The sequence below is a fragment of the Mytilus californianus genome, unplaced genomic scaffold (assembly GCF_021869535.1).
Source record: "Mytilus californianus isolate M0D057914Y unplaced genomic scaffold, xbMytCali1.0.p SCAF_14, whole genome shotgun sequence".
Lineage (NCBI taxonomy): Eukaryota > Metazoa > Mollusca > Bivalvia > Mytilida > Mytilidae > Mytilus > Mytilus californianus.
Window position 1 is genome coordinate 2,281,040 of NW_026262626.1, and position 27,688 is coordinate 2,308,727.

At 31.6% G+C, this 27,688-nt stretch overlaps 1 protein-coding gene across 2 annotated transcripts in view; it reads right to left on the bottom strand.

Annotated features, from left to right (window-relative positions):
- LOC127724004 (bromodomain and WD repeat-containing protein 3-like) overlaps positions 1-27,688 on the bottom strand; it is a 65,889-nt gene that overhangs the window by 8,128 nt on the left and 30,073 nt on the right. The window contains exons 17-35 of one of the 2 annotated variants that reach the window (XM_052230736.1): positions 23,490-23,646; positions 22,547-22,634; positions 21,954-22,094; positions 21,290-21,336; positions 20,615-20,867; positions 18,699-18,938; positions 18,345-18,469; positions 17,361-17,443; positions 15,402-15,513; positions 14,773-14,834; positions 13,836-13,856; positions 10,238-10,511; positions 9,605-9,730; positions 8,036-8,162; positions 7,458-7,613; positions 5,699-5,851; positions 4,922-5,046; positions 2,585-2,796; positions 878-997 (exon numbers count right to left, since the gene is read on the bottom strand). In XM_052230736.1, the coding sequence (XP_052086696.1) occupies positions 878-997; positions 2,585-2,796; positions 4,922-5,046; positions 5,699-5,851; positions 7,458-7,613; positions 8,036-8,162; positions 9,605-9,730; positions 10,238-10,511; positions 13,836-13,856; positions 14,773-14,834; positions 15,402-15,513; positions 17,361-17,443; positions 18,345-18,469; positions 18,699-18,938; positions 20,615-20,867; positions 21,290-21,336; positions 21,954-22,094; positions 22,547-22,634; positions 23,490-23,646 (2,622 nt within the window). The remainder of the gene's footprint in view (positions 1-877; positions 998-2,584; positions 2,797-4,921; positions 5,047-5,698; positions 5,852-7,457; positions 7,614-8,035; positions 8,163-9,604; positions 9,731-10,237; positions 10,512-13,835; positions 13,857-14,772; positions 14,835-15,401; positions 15,514-17,360; positions 17,444-18,344; positions 18,470-18,698; positions 18,939-20,614; positions 20,868-21,289; positions 21,337-21,953; positions 22,095-22,546; positions 22,635-23,489; positions 23,647-27,688) is intronic. The other variant, XM_052230737.1, reaches the window with a different exon arrangement.

A 27,688-nucleotide genomic window follows, 5' to 3' on the forward strand; every position in this document is an offset into this window, starting at 1 on the left:
ACAATTATTCCATACACCAAATATAGTAGACCGACTGCTTATAGCATCTGAAAAACTAGATATGGACAATGCCCCCCTCTGCTCTACCATATGCATGAGTATAATTTCACATACTTTAGATTTGACAAATAGTGATGTCAAAGTACAACTTGAAATTGGTGTGCTGTCTGTAAGACACAAATGATGCCCCCACCTGACCAAAAGAAATTATAAATTTAACACTATGTATGATGATCTATCTTTTATTTTTATTCTGAGTACAAAAAAATGGCTAAGTCCAAATACCTGGCATTTTGAGAATATTTGAAAAAAATTAAAATCCTGTAGAAATGCACACTTCTATTAAGTGCAGAAACATCCTACAAAGTGTTAAAGCCATAGCTCAAAAACTGTAGGAAGAGATAGCCAGACATATCATGTATCTATATCTGGACAGACTAACAGCAGACAGACGGACAGGGGTAAATTAATATGCCCAACGACATTTTGTAGCGGGGGCATAAAAAACCTAATTATGTAACTTTAATTTTGATCACTGATCGCCGTAGAGGTCAGGTGAACCCTGTCTGAAGAACATGTAGACCTTGCAAGTATCCCATATACCAAATATGATTATCCTATTACTCACAATAAGTGATAAATTCACATGATAGAAAACTTCATAACATAGGGCATCTATTTACAAGGTATGAAGCAATCAGGTCTTTTACCTACTGAAATACAAAGCTTAATACAAATAGTTTATGTCGCTGCAGCCAGATTAGCATACTTAGGTCTTACCTGAAAACAAAATTCATAGGCAAGACAAAAACTAATATTTCCCTTGTTAATGGGAGTAGTAAAACTGACTATTGCACTACTCTGATGAAAATTTTACCTGGAGATTTATTTCCTGCTGTCCTCTGTGGCCTCTTGCTGACCTTGACCTGTTCCTCCTCATCTGTGGTTTCTAGTTCTGTTTCAGAATCATAATGATTAGATTCCACAACTGGTTTTTCTGTAACATAAATTTTGTTTGTAATTGGAAAGAAGTTTCTTCCTGTTCTAAATTTTTATAAATAATTTGGAAGTCTTTATATTCCAATATTTGAAACATGAAAACCTTTCATTATCATTTGCATTTCAGAAAAATCCAACAGGGCAAGAATTTTTGTGGTTATGTTCAAGGATTTGTCCTATTAGCATGTTTTACATTCAAAAACATATGCAGGATGTGAAATTACAGCCATGAGCTGAATCCACTAGTTTTCCTGTGGAGAAAAACCCTGGAATTTATCAGAAATGTTACGGTTAGCTGGCTACACTTATGCTACGCTACAATAATTGGTTTCTGTCCAGTAATGGAAGATCAATCCACCATCAGTTATTTGAGAGAGTTAACAAAAATATATCATAACAAGAGGCTGCCAGTTTGACAGCAAACCGGATTTTCCTGCTTGAAAAAGATGTTTGCAAATCTGGACCCCCAAACAGGATCAAGTTAAAAAAATAAATGAATTTTTGTAACGGTTCAGAAATGGAAAGGCCATAACCAATCTTGACCTATTTATCATCATGATCATAAGTGACATAATATTGGAATTTAAGAAAGTATATAAGTACACACACATTTGTTCAGCAGAGGTGGGTAGGCAGACATCATTAAGTCAATAATGAAAGAAATATGTTTATGAGATTATAACCTTATTAAATATGAAACCATAGAATCTTGTGGTCACTCCAATAACAGAAACCCACTTTCAAACGGTTGTTGTATTGCAATATATGAATGGTTGATGGAAGAATGATTGTGAAATTCAAACTTTGACCTTCTTTTAGTCACCAGAAACAACATATCTAAATTCGAAAAGATTTCGTCAAAGCGCTTTCAAGTTATTGCACGGACAACACTCTAAGTATCACTTTTTGCTACTTAAAGGTCTACAACTCAACAATGATAAAAGCTAAAATTGTGAAAATCCAACTTGACCATCATTTAGTCACAGGAATGAACATATATGAATTTGAAAAGATTTCGTCCAAGCGTTTTCAAGTTAATGCATGGACACTGTTTGGTAGCCGCAAGCCCCCCTGCCGTACATCACCAAATTAATGACCAATATTTTCCTTTGGAAATCGAGTTTATCAAAACTTTCAAATGAGCTCCCCCATTTATGAATTTGATGAAACAAATTCTACATTCCAAAAAAATCTACCACTGTTTTCCTGTTCTAAAAATAAAATCTAAAAATTGCCAAAAGCACCTGATGGGAAATGTAGTACACAATTAATTTTCAGAATGAAACCTATGTACTTGGTCCATTACAATATGTTCATTCTAATTTTTTGTCATCAAATACTTTGGATCAGCCTTTTGAAATATACAATGTATGTCACCATTATACACAAAACAGACCTATCTCAACAGGAAAGACGACTTAAATAAAGTTAAAATACACAGTAAAGTAAGACATATTATTTTGTGTTTATAAGACTTCTTTTTTGACTGACAGACCCAAACTTTTTAGATTAAAAATCTTTAAACCAACAAATTCAAAAACTCTGGTCTTAAAAAGGGGTGTCTTAATTTGTATCCTTAACTTACTTGCAGGACTAGGAGCTGCTCTTGTTGCTACTCTTACACTCCGGGAAGAACTTGGGCCTGTGACATCTACTTCAAATTCAGTAGTACTACTAACAAATCGTGATCTTCTGCCATTACGGAGGGCTGAGGTAGATCTTGAAGGTCCAGGTACTGACACTTTTGTATCACGTGATGTACCAGCTCTTGTTGAGTATGAGGTAGATGGTTTGATTCTGCAAATTTAAATCAAATTTGTTTTGAAATGCTAAAATGTTGCAGTTTTCTCAGGTCTCAAATACAAATGCAAAATTTGTTCATTAATTAATATTAAAACGCCAACTTCTTCAGACAAAGTTGTCCTTAGATGATTTCTGCTGTGTTAAGGTTCATTTGGTTATGACACTCTGAAATAATATGAGCTGTGTCAGATAGAAATTGTCCTTATGTAAATGAATATCAATACATCAGTTAACCTATTTCGATTTGAAAAAATCTATATGCAAAGTCTGTAAAAATTGAGTTTATTATAAGGACCCTACAAAACAGACCAGAATTCATCTTTTAATTCGTTTTTAAATGTCTTAAACATGTACATATATAAGTATACGTGCACTTGCATAAGGTCAATTTCCATCCACCACAGCTCATATATATATATATATTTTGCTTCACAAACTTTTGGTCCATAAGGTACATGATGGTTAAAAACATGTGTTGTGTACAGGGAAGTCTCGATCATTATATTACTTATACTGATACAAGTGCCTTTACTATGTATTAAAGAGCATCATTATTTTCAGATGAGTAGTTTTAAACACTAAAAGTTTAAATTTACTTTTTAGACTGTATAAATCTTCTATATACATTATTATATATATTGCGCTTTTTATCCAACGCAACCATAGGTTTGAACGTTGTTTACAATTTAGACTTGTTTATATTTTTTTGTTTGGGCTTGTATTGTAGTTGCCTTCGGGTTTATATGATCCGTTCATCCTATTTTGACTCCTCAAAATTCAAGAGTCTATACTAAATTGAGGTAAATTGTATGGCTTTTCAAATACCGTTTCGATTCCTAACATCACTGAAGAGACATTAATTGTCGAAATCCAGATATGGTGTACAAAAACCTTTGCACATTTTGTTTGCAGTATATCATCTTTTCCGCAAGTTTATTGTTTTCTGTTTAGTATTAAATTTATAATTAAGATCCATTTATTACATCAGTGATCCGTTTATTTGGCAATCGCCAATGGCAGTCAGCAGGGTTTAAGAACATTTGTTGTTCGACCTGTTAGTCAAATGCGTTTTGTTAAAATATACTTGTTCGCTTTTTTGGTCTTTTGGAAAATATTGTTTGTGCTGTATTTAGACCACTCTAACAAGAAATTTGTTTTGCATGCACACGTATAAAAATTGCGGTTTTTATCCAACGCAATCATAGGTTTGAACTTTGTTTACAATTTAGACTTGCATATATGCATCTATATATTTACACCAGTTCAGAAAATCTAAGAATTCAGCAACATTCCTGAATTTAGCTACTCAAATTTTATAACTTTACTTGGGATTCATTTTTATTATTATTGGAATACCAATTTTGGTTGATGTCGAGAGTATAAGTGAACCATGAACTTAAATGTTCAACAAGCTTTCTCAAGACTAATATACAGACTTTGGCAAAACGGCGAAATCAAATATTCACAAAGATATAATTTTTCTTCAATTCACGAAAATTGGTACACATGAATCTAAATGAATCCACTATATCATTTTTCCTAAACTGGTGTCAATGGAAAATTCTTTTTTGTAACAAATTTATTGACTGGATGAAAAAGTTGTGACAAGTGAAAAATTTGAATACAACATATAATAGTTAAAAATAAGTTGCCAAATTTTGCAACAAAATTCTTTTTTGGCAACATTCCCAAATTCTGAGATTCAATGTGTTTTCTTTAAATGTGATACAAGTAAACAATATTTACCCCTAAATATACCCTATATTTTCAATTTTTTAAACTTTTTAAAATTATCTTCATGATAAAACTTCTGATAATACATTTACTGACAGACCATGCTGACATTAAGACATGATTTCATATACTGTAAATTCAGAATTTTTTGCAATGATTTTATTATTTTGAAAAAATTACAACAGGACAGTTTTGGAATATTAAAACTTGTATTTAAAATTCTGATAGCATTATTTGTATGCAACATTTCCTGAAATCGCAATAATCAATCTCACATTATCTTCCATTGTTAACAATCACAATAAAAAAATGCACGCAAAATTTTAATGAATTTGTAGCATCTCATTCAAGTCTGAAATATTTGGAATCTACAAAGATAATTTACCTTGGAGAGAAACCTCTCGGTGCTGGAGATTTCTGACTTCTCTTTACTGCAGTCTTCCAACCACTTATTATATCCCTGATCTGTTCCTCAAACATGGCAGACAATCTCAAGGTCATTGTGTAGATCTGCCAACAAAATAATGACATCAACATATATCAGATAAAACAATATATCCTCCTCTTTTCTTATAACTAATTCATTCCTTTTATTCATATAAAGATCAAAGTATAAGGTAAAACTTTGGGAGTTCCAAAAAATTCTACGATTTGTAAAAAGCTTCTTCATCTAAAAATAACTTAAAAGACATATTTAGGTTTTTACATATTCCTCTAGAAAGACCTTTTGATTAAAAATAATTTACCCCAGGAAGCCCATGCCATATACACATAAAGTTCAATTTATCATTACAATTTTCATTTTTTTTAATAACACAGGCATATAGCGAAGAAAAACTAACTTTTAGAGTTTTAGTATCCCCCACCACCCATTATTTTTATTTTCATTTGTAACAGAATTGTAATTGCTTCCACCTGTAATATCCAACAAAAAAAAAATATCATGTGGGGTTTAAACCTCTCATTCATTTATTTCCTGGAAAAGCCCTAAACAGTTTTTAGAGCAACTTTTCAGTCCAAAGTTTGTCAATATCAAGTTCTGTTGAATTCAAATACAAATCTGTCACTATCAATGATTTTTCACCTGATATGAATGAATTTCTATGCATAAACAGTCCTTTTAATTTTTACCAATAAAATATTTTAAATGATAGTCTCTTACCCTTGCCCTTTTGTTTGTATTATACAGCTTGGAGTTTGTAAACACCTGGCGACAGTCTTTACACAAGTCCTGTGGGTTGTCGTAATAATCATCCTGAAGTTTCTGTCTGACTGAGACTAAATCCATTGGATTCATAACAATATCAAAGTAACCCTAAAGAAATAGAAACATATAATAAGTCAATATATACATTTTGTACTTATCAGGTAAATGCATGAAGAAATTTCAAATGTACATGTTCATTGCAAGCCTTTTTGTGTTTTGAATTTAGGGATCAATCTCCAAGTTAAACTTTTTGTTGTAAAATACATTTTTCCAGAAACACATGTCTTGTATTTGGAAATCATATCTTTGTTTGTTTTGTTAAAGTTTGTTTTTTACATTTGTACATATGCCATTAGAAGTATATGTCACCAAAATAGTTCTTAATAGATGTGAGTTATAATGATTTGTAGAATTTTCATGGTGTTTGAATTCTTAATTCAATAGTTTCATTTATAAAAATAAATCCAAGAATAATTGTATTGAGCTCAGTCTAAAATCCGTGCTTTTGATAACCTTCCATAATAAAATGCTTTGAGGGGTACAGCTTGTTACAAACACAGAGGTCGAACCCTGAACAGTTGGGGCAAGTATGGACACTACATTCAAGCTTGATTCAGCTCTGAATTTGAAGATTGTGATTAAATATTTGACAAAGAATAGGTTTCTGACACAGAATGAATATGGTCAAAGAACTGAAAAATTTGAAATTGGACTTTTACATATTATGGTCCAATATCCAAAATCTAAATACACAATTAGATTCACAATATCCAAGTACGCCAAGAATTTAATTTATCTATTTATTAATGGACAATATTTAGCTAAGATTTTAAAGGGATTCTTTCATCAAAATAAATAAATATATGTATAGCATTCTGAAAATTATTTTAAACAGAATAACAAACAAACCTAGCACGAAGTTCTTCAAAAAATTTACCAAAAAAAGATTCAGCATATAAAAAAACCCAACAATTCAATTTTTGTTGAAATCAAACAAAGTTTAATTTTGGACCCTTTGGACCTTAATGTTGACCAATTTGAAAATCGGCCCCAAAATCATAAATCCAAATACATAGTTAGATTTGGCATATCGAAGAACACCAAGAATTCAATTTATGATGAAATCAAACAAAGCTTTATTTTGGACCCTTTAGACCTCAATGTGGACAAATTTAAAAACGGGGCCAAAAATCTGAAAATCTAAATACATGGTTAGATTCAGCATTTAAAAAAAACCTCATTGAAATTGGTCAAAAAATAAGCAATTCATAGAAAGTATTAGAAAAGCATTGTTTTGTTTTGGCCCCTTTATCATAAACAGTTAGGGCCATAACCCTCATAATCCTAACCTTCCTTTTGAGGTATATATATGGAATCTTGTGGTACAATTTCATAGAGATCCATACACTTATACACAAGTTTTGTCCTGAAACAAGAAAAATGCTTGTTTTTGGCCCCTAATTCCTAAACAGTTAGAACATTAACCCCCAAAATCAATCCTAACCTTCCTTTGGTATGGAACCTTATGGTACAATTTCATAGAGATCCATACACTTATCCTGAAGTTATTGTCTGAAACCAATTATCTTTGGACGATGCTGCCACCTTCATTGCCTACAAAGTCTTACCATTATATGACTGCAATAATTTTGTGGTCATATAAAAATGGATAGCTAGATGATCAATCTACAACAATATGAAATAAAGTACTCACTGGAAGTTCATTAAGACCAACAGGTCGCCTGAATGGTTCGGAATCTTCACATCGTAACATTGTTTCCAGTAACTGACGACATTGAGATTTCCAAGCATTAGGGTCTGTGATACCAGTTTTTTTTCTTTTCTTAGTCTCTGGCAACTCATCATCAGACTAAAATTCATACAAATTGTAGCAATTTTTGTTTAAGCAAGTGATAAAAAGAATCGTCATATTTGAATCCACCTTAGAAAAGGTACAAACAAGCTGCAGTCTGCATCGGAACAATATTCCGTGAGAATTACATACTTTTAATGAGTGTCTAATCTCTGATCACATAGACAGTAATCCCATATTAAAATCCATATTTGTGTGCAGCTGATGAAATCTAATCAGTTTATTACAACAGTTATTTAAGAAATTGTTAGCTTTTACCATCAAAATATTTCACTTGTAACAGCCTATCTCAAGTGATTTCATCTTGGTTTTGAATATCATTTTGAATCGTTTAAACCTCAAATACAGATCAACCTTCTTCCAGTTTTTGTTCGTCAAAAGTTTGACCTCTTATGTAAGTTTATGTATGTAGTACTAACCCGCTTCCTTTTCCTAGTATCTGCTGTATCCTCTGTGTCAGAATCAGAATCAGACGATCCCCAGTTAAATTCCATTCCATGAGTTAAGTTACTAACTATTGACATTGGATCACAACAATCAGTATCACTGAAATGAATTGTACATATGAAAGCTATAAAAAATATATGAAGAATGTGTCCATGGGACACAGATGCCCCGCTTGTAAATATACGGCAAATTCAAAAAAATTTCAATTTACAAAGGGACATAACTTCAGAACAGTGAAAGTGACACCACCCAAATTCAACCTTGATCTGTGTTTGGTGGAAATAAGCATTGTGTATAACTTTCATATCATTTGGTTGAGGCAAACTTAAGTTAAGTGCAGAAAGTGACACCACCCAAATATGAACTTGATCTGTGTTTGGTGGTAATAAGCATTGTGCATAAGTTTTGTAATATTTAGTTGAGGCAAATTAAAGTTAGAGAACGGAAACTTATTTTGGGAGGGATGGACGGAAGGACGGATGTACAGATGTACAGACGTACAAGGGTAAAACTCAATGCCCCCTCCGCAACAACGGGGCATAAAAATATGAGAGGTACTGTGGACTCATTTATTTTTCGTGGATACCGATTTTCATGAATGACTTGATTGTTGTTAAATTTCTGACCAGTTGAACAGTTTGATTTTATCTGAAACAAATTGCAATTGGGCCAGAATTTTGAATGACTCTTACAATCAAGTCAATATAGCATGTTTCTTTTATATAATCATAACGGAGCTCTCTGGATGTTATATTATAAAAGGAGTAGATCTAGTTTAAATTTCAAATTCGTATTAAAATTGTTATCATCACAAGAATCATAGGTAAAACAATGACTTGATAGAAAATATGATTTAGTTTGAAAATTTATGTACATGTATGAGCGTTCTTATTATGACTTCAAAATTAGCATAAATTTCAATGAAAATAGTCCAATTTCCATAGGTTTTCAGGACTGAAAACATATAGCACATACATAGACAAAAAAACAATTGTAACATAACATTTACAACAAATAACATATCTGAATTGAATATTTAGTTATCCAAGATTCTATTTTTCTTAGGCCTAAACTAGATTAAAATCAAGGAAATTTTGTCAAATGTGAACCAAAATCTATATGTTGCCCTATTTGGTGAGTAAATGTAAAATTTTCTTCAGAAAAATTGAAGACTTCACAAATTGTTCTTTTGCACTTTTATTCATTAACTTTTTTCATCTCATATGGAGGCCAAATAAGATTCTTACCATACCTATCATTTGGTTTACCCTGCTACTTGTTAAAATATGTCTCTTTGACAAAATGCATTTAATATTACTGTGAAAAGACCTGTATTAATGGAATCTTAACATAAAAAGATACAAATTTCAGTGAAATATGACCAAACATGGCTTTTAAATCTCTCATGACTTTCTGCAGTCTTGAAATATGTCCTACGAAACATAAAGGCAAACTAATTAAACAGCTCATACAAAAAAATGTGTATTGGCCAACAAACAATGTACATCACAAACAACAGCATTAAATTTGATTGTACTTACTTAATAAATCTAAGTAAAGCTTCCGTTAAAATTTTAGCACTTTTAACAATAGGAGTACCAGCTTCATTAAACGTAACAGCATTAGTCTCTATGTAACGTACATCAAACTGGAGGGCGTTGACTCTCCTGAAACAGAAATTAGAACTGTCAATTCATGAGTGTTTCAAATAAGTGTTCCATTGTGTATGGAAAGTTTTTTAAAAATTGTTCCTACATATTGATCACTAATAATTCAGTTCAGAAAATAAATCTTTTTATATAATGTTCTTGACCTAATTTGCTTGTTGCTATGAAAATACATTTCATTTTTTTTTAAATATTTCCTCATGGATATGTTACACTTAAAAACGTAGATCTATAGGATGTAATTGGTGAATTCCTCTTCTTCTTTTTTCATTCCTTTTGTTTGTTACTTATCTTTTTTTCTAATCCTTTTTTAAATCTGCTCTTTATATAATGTCTAATGTTTCCAACTTTAATGTATTGTAATTATAATATTTCATATATTACATAAATTCTACCTCCTGAGCAGGAGACAGAGAAAAGGGCAGACAATCCAAGACATTTTAAGAAAGGCTCTCACCAACATTGGGAGAGTTGACATTGATGGTCGATGACATGTTGATTACTTACCTATAAAATCTATTTTCTAATCTAGATTTGATTGTAGTTAAATCCATAGGATATTCAATAATTATTCCATAGATGGGAAATACATTGAGATCAACAGGTGTTAAAAAGGGTTCTGCCACGGAATGTTCCATTATCATTTCCATTCCTCGTATAATTCTGTCACATTCCTGGTCTCTAAAGCATGATGGCCACTCTCCTGCAGAGGGCGTATACATGAGAGATATTATTTCATCTTGAGTAACAGGAACTCCCCCACCTGGGTCTTCAGGCATACCTGAAAAATAGAAAATATCATAGAAAATTGAAATAAAGAAATGACCTATCCTTGGTCTTCAAGCATACTCCACAAAACAAAGTTTCTTAAGTGAGATATGACCTCTTCTGAGTCTACAGACATATCAACTTTTTGATTTAGTGAACATCTGAAATTATTTGTATCAGAGTTTGGATTTTTGTTTAAAGTTTGAATTGTTGTATCAAAGTTTGGATGTTGTTTGTATCAATTTTTGAATTATTTGGATGTTTGTGTCAAAGTATGAATCTTTGATAAAATATTTCCAATGTTTAGCTTTAGAATAAATATGCTATAATACCATTCACTGATGAAATAAATGAAATTCTAAGACTAAAAGAAGACAACTTGGTACTTTTGTGTAAAGTATTTAGCATAATATGGTTCCAAATTCAGAATCCATTGTAAGTTATTATCAACTTCTTAAATATCAATAAAAAAAATTTAAATTACAAACGTTTGATATATAATGTAAATTTTGGGAATTTCATTTTCTACAAATATTCATTAAGATTCATATTCAAAGTTTTTCACTAAAGTTATATTTTCCCTACACATCAATATTTTAACAATTTTTTCCCTTAAAAAGTATTGAAATAATGACCAATTTTTCAATCATGATCCTGATGTATAACAATACATTTTATCTGCAATCCATTGGTTATTCCAAATGCACCGAGCCTTAATCTTGCATGAAAGTTAAAATTATGCATTTTATTGACAAACAGCAAGCAATAAATATAAATGTTACTGTGGCATCCAAAATGACTACATGAAATAAGCTTGTACAACACAAAATTGTGTGAATGGGTGTTTTAAACATTCTAATATACACATGTATTAAATATATAATTTTTTTAAAACCTCTTGTAACAAGTCCTACAAGAGGCTGAAGACTTTTAACATATTGTTACAACCTTCAAGCTCTTAGTGAATAATTGGTTTGAAAAGCTATGATTCCATATTAAATGGATGACTTCTTGAGGAAATCTTATCTACATGTTTTGAATTATTCTTCAACTGTAAATACCTCAATTTCTTAAAGATACCACTGTTTTCTTTTAAAAAAATCCTAGCAAAATTCATGTTCTATCATTTCTATAAAGTATAATGTCATGCTACTAAATCCAAGCACAGTTTTCATATTAAGTGATGTCATTTTTAGTGTCCAGACATTAAACCAAATTTTGAATTTCAATAATTCTCTTCATAAATTCATTTTGTTCCATATTTCAATTACAAAAGTATTTTGTCTGATAAAATTAGAACAAGCCTTCTGAAACATTAATTTACATACATCTGTATTTAATTAAGATTCCTTGGCTTTGTGGCATTTTTCTTTCAAAAGCTAAAATAAATGCCTAATGAAATACTGATAAACTGTCACCTATGATGTATGAAAATATAAATTTGTTGTGTATTAGGCTTTTCTGGATTTACCTCCATAAAGAAAACCTGAAAGCCTGGTGTATAAATACTTGCGGAGCTATAAAACCCAAACCTAAACAAAATAGTAAAAACTGTTGAATGTTAACTTTGCCTTTATAACACTAACATAAAATTAAGAAAAAAGAAAACTTATCTTAATGAAACCCTGTTCTTATAGATATTATCATTATCAGGGTACCTTGCCTTTAAAACTGTAGCATTCAGGACATTGTTAACAGTTTTAGTGCAATAAATTCATTATCAAGTGTTGAAAAAAAAGAACAATTTTGCCTGAGGGAATTGGAACCTACCTTCCTTAAAAATTTCTCAATTAATCAACAGATGAGTACTGACTGCTGATGAACCTGTTTATATAAGCAAGGAATAATTCTTGCCATCAGCTGGTTTATGCTTTAATGCAACTGAATGTTAAAAATTGCAAACAAATTTGGCAGTTTTTGAGGATATGGCACAATTACTGCTTTTTGTGTGTGCTGTAACTTTATGAATACTGGCTTTGTGACAATACTGTACCAAATCAATATATTCAATTGTTTAATTCAATGTATTACTAGTAAGATCAAAATTTATAACAAGCAATGTATTTCACACCTAACCAAAACAAGTTAAAATAAAAAAATAAAGTGAAAGCAAGACATCCAATTCAATTTAATTCAACAGAAAATTTGGCTCAAAAGTATACATTGTATCTATATTCTCTAGATATCTTTTGGATTTTAGTGTAAAGGGTTACTGTCTTATTGATGTTTACCCCTCATCTCTTTTTATTCAACCCTATCATGGCAGGGGCAGTGCGTTCAAATCAATCTTTATTGACTATGCTTGATACATGTAGTATTCCTGTCAAAGGTCATAGTTCTTTCCCACATCGTCCACCAATAAAAACTTGTTACCATGATATAGCTATAAATGCTTAAAGTTGCTTTACACGCCAACTATCAATCACTCAATCTTTTTATTCATATGCTACTTTATAAGCCTATTACTAGTAATATATTTTCTTCCAGTTGGATACACTTTTTCAATAATTATCTGAAGTCTATAATTAATTCAACAAGTAAATGTATTATTGGTCACACGGGTCTAGAAATGCAGTCATCTAAACTTCTACTGTCCTAGAGTAAAATCTCTTCTGAGGGTGTGCCAATCTGGCTGATCGGAAAGTCAAAATACATAGCTATGTCTGATCAGAGTTAACAAAGATCAATCGGACTATGCTGGGAATGTACCAGACTTTTCATGTTTAAGAACCCTGCAATAACTTTTCGAGTCTATATATGATCTGTTTCAATGCAAAAATTTCTTACTCCTATCTATTGTGCCAAATTTTCTGGAGTCAGGTTTAATTTCTGTTCTTAAAATATGTATGATTTTTGGTATTGGATTTTTATACAAACAAAAATTAAATTAAATAGATAATAGCTTATACAAAATTAAGACCAGATCTTAAGTTATGATCATCCATTCAGTTTTGAATTGCTTCTTGGCAAGAATTATTACCTTGAGGAAACTAGTTTATCTATAGAAAAAAACCAACAAAAAGTAACTAGCAAATTCTATCAAGTAGTTGTCAACATTTTGCACTTTCTTATATATTTTCTTGCAAAGGAATACTATCTATGAAAAAGGCACTTGAGAAAGCGAACTCACTGGTTCTTAAATCATGTTCCAATATGGTCATCTTTAAAAAAAAAAAGTGTAATATCTCTTTTATCGAAAAATAAAGATGAACCAACATGAAAATTAAATTGGGAAAACTTTATATTTTTTTAAAAACTTTTTTTAAATTCTCTTTATAGTGTACGAGACTACATCTATTATTGCCAGCAAGACAGTGAGATAAGCATGCTATCTTACCCCTATGTCCTGGTCTGCCAGCTTAAAGGAAGAAAATCTACATTATACTTTTTGTTTGATTTTGTTGACTTTTAGATTGATCATGAGAAATAAATTATCTATATATCGGTAGTTACTGTCTCTTTACAGATTTTACTGCTATTTAACACTGTAGAACTTTTTTTGTATACCCCTTCAATTACAAATATTTATCATAGTTTTGTTGTTCTAAAATATCTTCTAAATATTTATCAGGACTTGTTAATTTGTAAATTTTTTTTATTCCAACAATCATATACTGTAAATTCAGAAATTATTGCGAGGTTTTTATTATTGCGAAAAATGCGACAGAGTTGTAAACGCAATAATTTAAACTCGCATTTTGAAATATTTTACATGAATAAAACAGAATTTTTCTCAAAATCGTAAAAATTAAAATCGCATTTAAGTCTAAAATGACAAAATCGCAATAATAAATGCACGCAATAATTTCTGAATTTACAGTATTTCATTACCACAATTTATGTATCAATCAATGTTTGTGCAAAACCCAAAATTTTATAAAGAAAAAAAAATATCAAAAATTTCCTTAAAGTGTCATTTGTATAACATTCACATTATGACTTCAAAACTTCAAAATCACATTCCATTTTATCCCAAAATCAGGTAAATGCACAAGTTAGACAAAAATTTTAATTCATACTTCTGTATATTCAGAAATTTTTGCAATGTTTTTATAATTGCGAGATAGGTGTTCCAAACATATTTAAAAACTTGCTTTTTAAATTTTAATAGCAATATTTGTATGCAGCATTTCCTGAAATTGCAATAATTAAACTTGCATTTGTGTTGATTGTCACACAATCGCAATAATAAATGCACGAAATATTTTCTGAATATACAGTAATTTTGTTCAGACCAAGGAATTTACCAAAAAATACCCATCAAATATACTTACTGCAATCAGCTATTGGTTCCATGTCCCATGGGCTTATCTTTTCTGTTTCTCCATTATCCCAACTAAAAAAGAAATTGTATTGTTATGTCATGATACAAATCTTGTCGTTAAACTCATCTACAATCTGATGTCTTAAAATTGTAATCATGCTAGTTCTGAAAAGGGTTACCCTTCACTCGAATTTGAAAGGAATGAGACAACAACATATACATCATATCCATGTTGCAAAAAGGTGATGGCAGACATTTAGATAAACAGGTTAAAGATTATACTCTAAGTGGGTATAATTAAACTCTCTTTTAGCTAACAAAAAGTGATTCGTTAATTGTAGCAATTCTTTACAAGTGTACATAGGAGCCTGTTGTTCAGTGGTTGTCGTTTGTTGGTGTGGTTCATAAGTGTTTCTCGCTCTTTTTTTATATAGATTAGACTGTTGGTTTTCCTGTTTGAATTGTTTTACACTAGTCTTTTTGGGGCCCTTTATAGCTTGCTTTTCGGTGAGTCAAGGCTCCGTGTTGAAGGCCATTCTTTGACCTATAATTATTTACTTTTTACACATTTTGACTTGAATGGATAGTTGTCTCATTGGCACTCATACCACATCTTCTTATTTATATATAGAGACTTACTGAACAAGAAAACACTGAAACATGCTGTCTGGGTGTTCTTCTTGGAATGGAAACTGTTCCTTTATAGAACCCATCCACCAGGCATCATCAATCATTGACCTAAATCGGTCACCTGTTTGTAAATACAAAATAATAATAAAACTGTCAATGCACTGCAAATTCAAATGCTGCAATTTGACTTACTTTTATATCATTGTATGTATATTGGAATATGCACCACTTACCATGTATTTTAAAACTTGTCTTTCAGAAAACTTGACATTGGGTGATGTGAACAATCAGTGGATCATGACTTAGGAGTTCGCCTCACAATTTTTTAAAAATGAATTATTCATATGCTGATACAACATAATTCTTAATATTGATGGTCAATCTTTAAAATATATTTTGATTTATTCATATTCCTGACATTAGTGTTGGGTAAAACTTACAAAAGTTTTGTATTGAGTTAATTAACAAATAATTTGCAAACAAACTGACAGGTTGACATGTCAAGAACAAGAAGTTGCAGTTGATGTCATGCAAAAGTATATACCAACTGGCTTCATTGACAAATAATTCCATGCTCATTTGGTCAAAAAGACGTGACTACCAGACAGATCTGGAAAATAGAGGCTGAAGATACCAAGGGCCTGATATTCAAACTCATAAGTTGAAGACAAACTGACAATGCCATGGCAAAAAAAGGGAAAAAAAACAAAAAGAGACAAACAACAGTCCACAAAACACAAGATAGAAAACTAAAGACTGAGCACCAACAACCCCACCAAAAACCGAGGGTGATCTTAGGTGCTCCTGAAGTGTAAGTTCCCAACTAAATATCAAATCATTCATTAATACAGAAGCTGAGTAGTATATTAAGAAACTTAATGAAGGATGAACTGACTGATTGATAAGGTGACTGCAGTATAACACCCACTCTGTCACACAATTTCATCATACATTTAACTCCATACTGCAAATGTCATATTTGCATAATAAAAAAGTAGACCTTATCAACTCTTGTTTCTATACAGTCATTGATTATATAAAGCAATCAGGTTAATATGTTTCTATGACATTGCGAAAGAATGCTGGTTCACAGAAGTTTTACATTGTCCACTTCAAATTCATAATTGTTGCTTTTTACCTTAACTATTTCATTTGGAACAATTTTAAAGAGTTGGTTAAAGACTATACATTGTCTTTAAACAAAAATTTTATTTTTACTCGCCTCATTACAGGACAGAAATGCTGAGCAAAGCTTCATATTCAACCTATTTCAAAGCCTTGTACAAATAAATTAAATATTTTTAGCAAATGTACAGTTATTCTATATGTCTCTACCTTAAAATTCAATACAATTGTTGTTCCCTTTTCATCTGTGGAATTAAAATTTTCAGCATTTCACAATCTAATGAAATCTGGATGATATTGTCAAAAGCGTACATCAAAAATTGTAATTTGCTAACAACTGCCTAAACAATGAAAATTTGATGTAACACTATCTTAATTTGGGGTACAACAAACAAGTTACCCATAGTCCTTTTGATTCGTAAATAATTTAATTTTGGATGTAACATGTCTTCTGATTGGCTGAAAGTGTTTTGTCTATCAGCTCATAGACATAATTTTGTCATGTGACCGTGACGTCACCAACGTTTTTTTTTCAAAATTTATTCCTTAAAAATGGAATTTAGAATTAAATTACCTTAAAAATGGAATTTAGAATTAAATTATAAGGACTGACTGTAACATTTTTTCTGTCTATTCAAAATAACCTAAAAAATGTGGTGCACACTTTTAAATAACCTGCAATGTGGGTTATTCAGTGTGCACCACATTTTTTATGTTATTTCTTCATAGACAGAAAAAATACTACAGTCATTCCTTAAATGTTGCATTAGATAGTGGAACATTATTTTACTAAGACAATTTGGTATACCAGGAATAATAATGAATCCATAGCAGTAGTATTACCTGTTTTCCACTTTCTCTGCATGGCAATGTCATAATTCTGTCTTAGAACTAAGAAATCTATCACATCAGGCATGTCATGATATCTGTAAACATATATATTAGTACATATTAATAGAATCTTAGGGATGTCATTGTATACCAGTTTGAATTGTGAAAGATTGAAGCTTCTACATAATCGGCGTTTTTTTGTGGTTTGTGCTGCTTTAGTATTCTGCTTAGTTTTTGTTTATTTGATTGACCTTTTTTTCATTTTGGTCATGGCATGGTCAGTCTTTCTTGGACTTATGCTTTTAGACTGTTCCCTTGCTTCTTATTCTATATAATAAATGAACATTATTATATACTTAGTAGTAAATACAGATAAATTGTATGTGTAATACGGTCAAAGGCAATCGTGCTGTATCAGCCATTCGTGATGATATCGATATCAGTCACGGTTGTAAAGGCTTTATCACAGCTTGAATCTGTATGATGTCACGTTATCAATTAAAGTCACTGTTGCAAAGGCTTTATCAAACTCCTAATCTGTATAACGTCGTGTCACATAAAAAACATCTACTTGCGATATATAACAAAGTGTATATGATATGGCTTTTTCAAAATCACACACCGTATCAACCCTCAACCAATATAATCCCTCGAGCAGAGCTCTCTATAAATACAATATTAAAATTGTATGATACTGGTAATTCATTCAATCTTTATTGCAATACAACATCTATTTTCAACAATGTAAAACATTTCCTTTAACAAAAACCCAAAAGACAACATGAGGGCAACAAACAGTTTCCAACAATAGACAATTGTCTTTACAATATGTCATGCTCTTAATCGCCAAGAGATTGAAAGAGTTGTCATTAATTGAACAGAGACTATAAAGGTCTGCCATCAACATGTGGCAGGGTTAAACTAGGTAAAGCTTGAACATGAGGGAAACAAGTCTCTTGAATCCAAAATTACTTCCTGAGTGGGAAAGGAACTAACTTGATTGAGATTGAGCCTCCTGTTGGTTTCCCTGTTGCTGGATCAATAAATGCCAGCTTCAAGCAGACCATTCTGGGTGGACGGACTTCATATTTTATTCCAACAACTCTCATTAATTCTTGCTCCTAAAATATATTTGAAATATGTTGAAGTATTTGAAAGATTAGACAAGTTTCCTTTCCTTTTAATTATTCAGTATACATATTTTTTTCAAGAAAGATTGTTTAGGTTGTTCAGGATAAAATTGTGTACAAAAAATGTTAAATTCAGTCTTTAATTTATGCTTCTTTCAAGTTACAAAATTAAAATGTATTATAATTTGAATTCTATGTGACAATAGTTTAAAATACCTACCCTAATACTAGGCATTTTATGCCATGGTAGGTTTTTGTTTGGGTCTATCTTGTAGGCATTTTTCCTTACTACTGCCTGGAGGTAGAGGTCATGACCTTGTCTAAAGTACATAACCTCATCTCCCATCTGAGGAACATATGGGGTTTTACGAGGTTTTGTATCAGTTAGCCATTCTGATGGACGGAATTCTTCAGGCAGTTCTTGTATACCTCCCATTTTTTTAACGATTTTTTGCCTCCTCTGAAAAATAATACCAAAATAAGTGTATAGAACATAGAATATTTCATTTTTTACTGTATCATACTTCTACCCAAGGGAGGTAACTTGGTTGTCATCTAACAATAAGAACTATTGATTGTATATACTTTATTACCTTAATACCTCATCTGTTACATGATATCAAAGTATTATTATTTAACTACTCTGTTATTGAACTTAGTATGATGAAAACTGCCTTTGCAATACAAAAGTGTCAACTCGGCCAATACAGGATTTCGGAACGTCTCTAGTTTTTAGATCGAAAGTCATGATAAACACAAACTTAATGTCAACTGTCGTTTTGAAGACGCAGTTTTATTTACTCACCATAAACATGCCTAAACGTTCATTGTGGCAAATATTTCAGGCTAAAAACAGTCACATTAATTTCAAATAGCATTTTGTAAGCAGAAAATTGAATTATTTCAGGTTTTTGCAACGAGTCTGTAGATTATCACAAAACTCAGTTCTTGTCGACCTCATAACTATTTAAAAAATTTTATCAGTTTAATGGGTGCATTTTGATTTACTGTTTACTTTCGCTTCTCATGGTTTTGTTAGGTATCATATATTTTTCAACCCGAACCGGCATATGGATTGTTGAAGGATGACCAGTAATCTATTGTTCAAGTCTTTGTTCTTTGGTCATGGTCTATGGATAGTTGTCTCATTGGCAATCATATTCAACTCCTAGTTTTATTTAATCCTTTTGTTTCTGAATCTCTCATGCAATGGCAGTACCTTTCCGATTACCATTTATATGTTGCGTCTAAATAGATCTATGTATTGTAACACTTTATAGTGACTGAAAAGGGTTAACAAATCATCAAAAAATGTAGAAGACACTTCCAAAAAGCACCAGATCATTTGACATTGCAGCTTATAAAAGGAAACTCAGATTTGGATAGTTCAATTTGAAGGTAAAACATGTAAATATCTTGTGAAAGGAAATAAAAAACAATAAAAAACTACATAATTGATTTGGAAGCCAAGGTAACCAGAACTAACAGAAATTTCAATTTTGACGGCCCCAAACAGTAAAAATATTTGTCGGTCATTGGGTATGACACAAAGACGTCATTTGCTGGACCCTCTAAAATTCTTCCCCCTAGGTCCGACAGGTCCGATGATCAGCTGCATCTCTGGAAACGCTGTAGTTAATTAATAAAGATATCGTTACATGATTATTTCTGTATTGGCCTTGTTATTGGTCCTCGGCCCACTGTATTGGCCTTCAGCTTCGCCTCAGGCCAATACAGCAAGCCTCGGACCAATAACAAGGCCAATACAGAAATAATCACGTAATAATATCATATTATTTGCAATAAATATGTAGACAGAGAATGTTAATTAATTTCTGTTTCTAATTTTAAAAGCCAGGAAAAAAACATTTCCAAGTCACCAGTTTTACATTTTGTAGACTTAACAACTGTATTATTTAAGTACACCAGTTATACTGCTTTTCAAATTTTTTAACCAGCAGGTTTTTATAATCTTTAACAATACTCAGAACTATAGTTTGAAAAGCCAAAAATAGAATAAATACAAGAGGAAATCAAGAATTGTAAAGGCAGTTCTGTCTGGTTTTAATTTTGCCTTGCCTTTGTAAAACCATCAAGTCATTTTTTTTTTAATTGTTTTCTGTCTAAAATACATACTATCGTTTTCTTTGTGGGCTTAGGTTCTTTCTTCTTTGGTGCAGGTTTTTTCCTCTGAGGACGAGGAACTTTAGCCTGGAATGTTGAGTCCCTAGCTTCATCCTTAGCAACATCATGTAAGTAATCACTATCTATATCTTCTGTCTCAGAAGAACTGATCTTTCTCTGTTTACGTTTCCGCTGAGATGTCCGCTTTGGTGGTTGTAAATTGTTACCCGTGTCTCCCATCCAATCAGAATATTCACTTGATTCACTGTAAAATAATTGTAAAACATAAAATCATCTCAACCTTACACCAAAACCAATGTATAAATCAATTTTCATGCAAGTCATCAATGGAAATCAATTTTTAGGAATAGCTGCTTTAAATAATATCTGATGTTGAAACCAAATTGCTCATGTGTCTGACAGATCTATAAAGTGCTAACACATTACAACTCATCACTGTCAAGCTGCTAACCAAAATGAAGTCATTCTGTTCTGTAGTACCTGAGAAGTGTGTGACGAAAATTTCATTGGATTCTTAGATTGATATAACTACATGAAGATTAATACCCCAATATTTTTTTTCCTATTTAAATTTAAAAAAAAAGAAAGCTTTTAAACTGTTGTTGACAGTCATTGTCATTTTTACAAATGTGAGCTGACACAAGAAAAGGCAGACAAGTACCTTACCCATCACTACTGCTATTCCATAGATCTGACCCTGATCCATCTTCTTCCTATTAAAAATATGTGTTGTTTATACTTGTGTAAATTACTGATGGGAACCAGGAATGAATTTCTCGGTTAATGATTTAAAATTATAAAAGACCTACATATCCTTTTTGATTAGTTCATTAATGAAATAAAATGTATCAAATGAACCACCTAAAACTCAGTCTATTTAAAATATCTATATTAAACCTCTTTTGAGGGGTTAAAACCAACACATAAAACTTTGAAGTTCCTATGAGATGATTTACCATATTTGTACCAATAAAAACAAGATATAGTGTCAAAGTTAATGGGACAACAACTTTACAACATTATATCATCAAAACCATACATCTATTATATAAATAGAAATGTGTGTTTGCTATCTCATGTTGACCCCACATTCTAATTCCAATCCAAAGTATTGGAAAACAGTAAGTAGGTGTCTAACAGGTTCCAAAAGAGCTCACATGATCATTTCCAAGCTGTTACCAAATTAAAGTCAATCTGTTCAGTAGCACCAGAGAAATGTATCAAAATTTTCATATACTTAATGATTTTCGAAAAAGTGGCCTTTTCATACAGACTCCTTTTATTGCATAAATCTATGAACAAAACAATGATTTAAAGGCTAAGCTGGTACCTCTTCTTCAGTGTCATACAAAGCTCTGGTAACTAGTCTATTGGTAGCTGTCTGTTCATTCTCTTGTTGAGCTGGACTAGCAGGTTCTTCTATCACTTTCTTTTTCCCTTTACCTTTCTTTGGTGTACTGGCTGTGCTGGGCTAAAAATAAAATGAATCATTTAATATATTGTTCACATTATTTTTCAGAGTTGACTGGACTGGTCAAGATGAAACTTTACCATAATAATAACCACTATGTGTAGATGGCATTTGCAATTTAAATGTTCAAAATGGCTGCCATTGTCATGGAAACAGCAAAAAAGTGAAAAAATGGAATATTTTCCTAAATAAATGAAATTTTACAGAAACATGACCTGTCATGCATATATGTGCAGTTAGTGTTTAAAAATTTCAAAATAGTTACCATTACAATTGAAACTGCTTGTTTTGATTGACATTCACTATTGTTGCAATTAAAATTCTATATATAATTTCTTTTCTATTACATGTTTTACATTTAATATATATTAATGTCGTCTGCAGACAGAATGTTAAACCACTATAACAAATCAAACTTAATGTTAACAAAAGAATAATGGAGATCTTATTACATAATGCAAACTAGGTTTTTTCTTCCTTTCTTCTAAGAATTTCCTCATTTCTGCTTCTGAGTGGGCTCTTCTTTCTTCTTCATTTTTCCTGTAACATTAATTTATATTTTACATTGTAACTGTATCAAATTCACATTTAAGCCAATTGTAAGTGTAAACTTTACTGGTCAGATACCAGCTACCATTACCTTGCATCTTAAGCAATAATGAACATGTTGCACAAATAAATCATACTGCTGTCAACTTCAGAAAAAGAGGATTGTGTTAAAGAATCTATATTGTTTGATTTGATTAAAGCCAGTTAAGGAGTTGTCTGTCCCTGTATTACGTGGGCAGCTATGCATGCGGGGACAGGCAGTCATTGGTTCATGATTTCCTTGATTTAAAATACAATAACTTATTACTTAGCTTCATCAATAGTTTATTTTTTGTACAGCCAAATCTAATCTTTGAATAATTTGTTCTTTCAAAGAGAAATTAAAGTTTCCATTGAATTGACTCCACAGAGAACAATAGCTATTGTATTTGTTCAATGGGATGGTTCACTTTGCAAAAAGTTAAATAGCCTGAGAAACAACAATAAATGCCAAACTGATTCTAGATCTCTATGAAAATATAAAAAAAAATGAAAATTGCTGGTTTAACCAGAAATACTGTAGAATCTATCCTTGCCATCAGAAAAACTTCATAATAATAAAAAAAAAATATATCCCATTAACAGCTCAATCTACTAGAGCATTGAGTATCCATATCACATCCAAGTTGCCATTTTGTATCAGCTTGAAATATTGAATCTATTTAGTACAATTGACTCATATTTGTAGCTGTAACTGCAGGCATATATTTAATATTAGTAAAACAATAGAAACCTAAATACCTAACAATAAAAACAATAAATTGGTAGAGTGCAAAGTATTTTATGTAAGAATGTCCTAATACTTACGACAACAAAGAAGGATCCAGTTCCCTAACAACTATCCTACGACTCCATGCTGCTATTTCCGACTGTGTAGCCCTCTGTTCTATATTGCTTAGTGATTGTCTTACACCTTCAGTTTCCCCACTTCTTCTGATACCAACTCTTGGCCCAGTGTTCCCAACTGTTAATAACAAAGAATTTTTTTTTCACTTTCACCTTGCAGATGCTATTGATTATATGTTAGAAAGAAAACCTTCTGGTAGTAGAATTTCCATATAAAAGGTATAGAACCACTAATTCAGGCCCGGTCCGAAAGAACATACAAGAAAGTAGTACATATTTTAAACAAAATAGTTCCTACGCATAGCTGTATCTTTGTCAATAGTGGGAATATTTGGGTAGTTTTAGTATCAAATGAAAGCTTGGGGACTTGGGATCACTGTAGAACCCTTGTTGAAAGTTTTATTTGAATAATAAAGAAGTATATGAAATTTTAATAGGAGGGCTCATTTGGCCTGTTGTTCAGATCAGAAGTTCCTGTTTTTGTACTATCAAACTTCCGGGAACCAGTACACTCTAATATGCAATTAAAGGTATGTTGATTTTTTCCGCACAAGTCAGCATAAGGTACAGTTTTGACATGAAATAACTGCCACTTTATTTGAACTTAAGACAAAGTAGCCATTTATGCTTGAAATTGCAGAATTTAACATAGAAAGCAATGGGGCTATAAATTAGTGGTTTTATACCTATTACTGACAGGCATGTGAGATTCTATTTTTAGAAATCATACCCTTTACAGTGAAAATTGGTCACATTTGTTGTCAGAAATCATGTTACATTATTTTTTTTATGTAACAATTATGTTAGTGTCAAATTACAGCCCTCAAATTGCTACAATAAGGTAGTTTAGCCCTTTTTGGTCATTTAGCATGCACACAGTTAAGATTTTACCTGAAATTTAAATTTTTGGATTATCTAACACTGAAACCAATGAAACTTGTATATTATGACTAGTTTATAGTATAAATATTGTTTTTGGTCAAATTATCTAGTGAGTGTTCAAGTTTTATTGTGTTTCTTGGTGAATTATTTATTTCAAGGAAAATTGGTGTATACTTATATAGGAATTCCAAAATCTCTCTTGAAATGCATTTTATAACCATTTTAGCAAGTTGTCTAGCTTAGAAATACATAAATTGCTCTTGTTGATCCATGTTTATACATAAAAGTATGTTTTTTTTACCAAATCACTCTCCTTTTCCAACATGTAGAAAAAAGGGGGGACAAAATTATCAATTATATTTTATGTTTGGACCACTGTATTTATATTCAAGGAAGAATCGCTGATAAAAATAAGACATATAGGTAAAAACACTGTTATTTGAGTAGATATTAACAAATCAGAACTGGTAAAAATTGAAAAAGTGTCATATCTGTCACTATTGGTATCCATATGTAGTTTTCTTTGTTTAACGCATATGTTACTACCAGTCCAATTTGAGCTTGAATTCAGTGATATAGTGTTTTGACAAAGCTTTATGTGTTTTTCTATGCTAGAAATAGATCATAGAAGGAAATTAAGTCAAGCAGAAGTCAATATAACAAGTTTGGTGCTGTTATAGGTATAGAACCACTAATTCAGGCCCGGTCCGAAAGAACATACAAGAAAGTAGTACATATTTTAAACAAAATAGTTCCCACGCATAGCTGTATCTTTGTCAATAGTGGGAATATTTGGGTAGTTTTAGTATCAAATGAGAGCTTGGGGACTTGGGATCACTGTAGAACCCTTGTTGAAAGTTTTATTTGAATAATAAAGAAGTATATGAAATTTTAATAGGAGGGCTCATTTGGCCTGTTGTTCAGATCAGAAGTTCCTGTTTTTGTACTATCAAACTTCCGGGAACCAGTACACTCTAATATGCAATTAAAGGTATGTTGATTTTTTCAGCACAAGTCAGCATAAGGTACAGTTTTGACATGAAATAACTGCCACTTTATTTGAACTTAAGACAAAGTAGCCATTTATGCTTGAAATTGCAGAATTTAACATAGAAAGCAATGGGGCTATGAATTAGTGGTTTTATACCAAAAGGACCTGGATTGTGCTCCTTCATTTCTGTATGCTTTAACATTTATGTCATTTTTCTCTATTTCTTTGTATTTAATTTTTTACTCATTTTTCTCTTTTTTTTTATATTTTAGTACCCCATTAGTCTCTATTCTGTTAACCCCATCCAGACCCTCATATTCTTATGTTTTATATGTCACTGGAAAAATCCTTCTCTAAGTTTATGTACATGTTTGAAGCTAGACCAGAGAATTTCCAGAATTTTTTTTTCAACAAAATCGATTGATATGCAGCAAAGATAGACACATCTGAATATATGTCAGTATGCAATTCCAAACAGACTTTATTTAAATATAAACATTTAATGCAAGTACATCAAGTAGACTGGACATATATGTGCAAAAATCATACCTGCCAACCCTCCCGCTCAAATGGCAAAATTCCGGAAATCTCCCACTTGCCGGTACGTTCGCGCGAGGGAGTACAGAATCTCCCGCTTTTGGATATTTTAACTTGAAAGACCTGTCAACATTAATTACGTTTTTGTGTCACTGATGAGGGTAGTTGTTACCTGTAAATCACAGACCATGGGAAACTAAACGGCTTCACCTGACAGCTTGGGTGTCAAACATAATACTAATTCACAATCATTAACGACTTTTACCTCAAGCTTTGTGTATTTGAAAACACTTCAAAGAAATTTCGGGTAAGATCTATACTTCTATTCAATGTTTTAATTGAAATTTATAAGGAATGTATTGAACTAATGTTATGAAAATGTGAATGTGCATACATACAATGCACCATTAGGTACAATGTGACATATCACTGGAAACAGAGACATATCTTTGAAATTTGCTGGCCTGATTGGACACACATGTCAAAAATGATGAGAGAGGAAATAAACAAACAACACACCTTGTATAGGATATGAAATAAAGTATAACTATTAACTCTTATATGTGTTTTGTAGATGAATAAATAAACAGGTCATATATTGGGTCCCGGTAAAGTGAGAAACGGAACAGAAACGAAACAGAGCGAAACGAAACAAAACATGGCGAAACGAAACGAAACACGACGAAACGAAACGAAACATGTAAATTGAGAAACGAAACACAACGAAACGAAACAAAATCTGTATTTTGAGGAACGACCTATAGAAAATCTTCCTGACATAGCCGAAGATCAATGTGGGTTTAGAGGGCCCTTTTGATTGATATCATCTAATCGTTTGCTTAAAAATCGTCAAAAAAACAACATTGGTGGTATGTTTATCTTTCGGACAATTATGCCTCCCCCTTTCCTTAAACTCTGGATCTGTCTCTGCTTTTTTATATATGTATACAAAAGATCTCGTTTAATCCAAAGAGAACGTGTGATTAACGGTTTATTCGAACACACATTACACACTGGGATTAACTTCACTGATTGCCGCACTAGAAAGAAAGCATTACATACAAGTTCTATTGTGCTTTGTATTTTTCTATGCTTTATAGTCCCACACATTGTTATCATTAATAATATTATGATATATTAGTATGTATAACTTTTCATTCGATCACGTCTGTTAATATCATTGTATATGCAATAATCTGCAATAGATTTTTATCATTTATTGTTTATGAGTTTGTGCCAAGAAAGGTATTTGTTTCATGAATGAAACACTTACATGTACGTATCCCAAGTTGCGCCCCTTTTATAGCAGACTTGTTTTTGTACTGTTATGAATCAGTTTATGACCACACTAAGTAAAGACCCGTCAAAATTGCATTTAACTGATAAATTCAACAACACTTACCTTTATCTTGATGATATTTTTTCGTTAAAAAATCAAGAATTTTCTAAATATGCTGCCGAAATTTACGACAAAAGGGACGATTTTTAGTTCCCGATTGTTATTTTTCCCTTTTTGGATGGTGATGTTCCATTGGCACCATCTTATGGTGTTTGAATTTCACAACTCGTTCGCTATGCCCGTGTCTGTTGTGACGTTTTTGATTTTAACGAACGTAATCTATGTATTACGGGTAAATTATTAAGCCAGGGACTTCGTTACCACAAATTACTTAAAACCTTTACTAAATTCTTCCATAGATATAAAGATTTGGTTTTGAAGTTCAAATGGGATAGCACATCCTAATTTTTT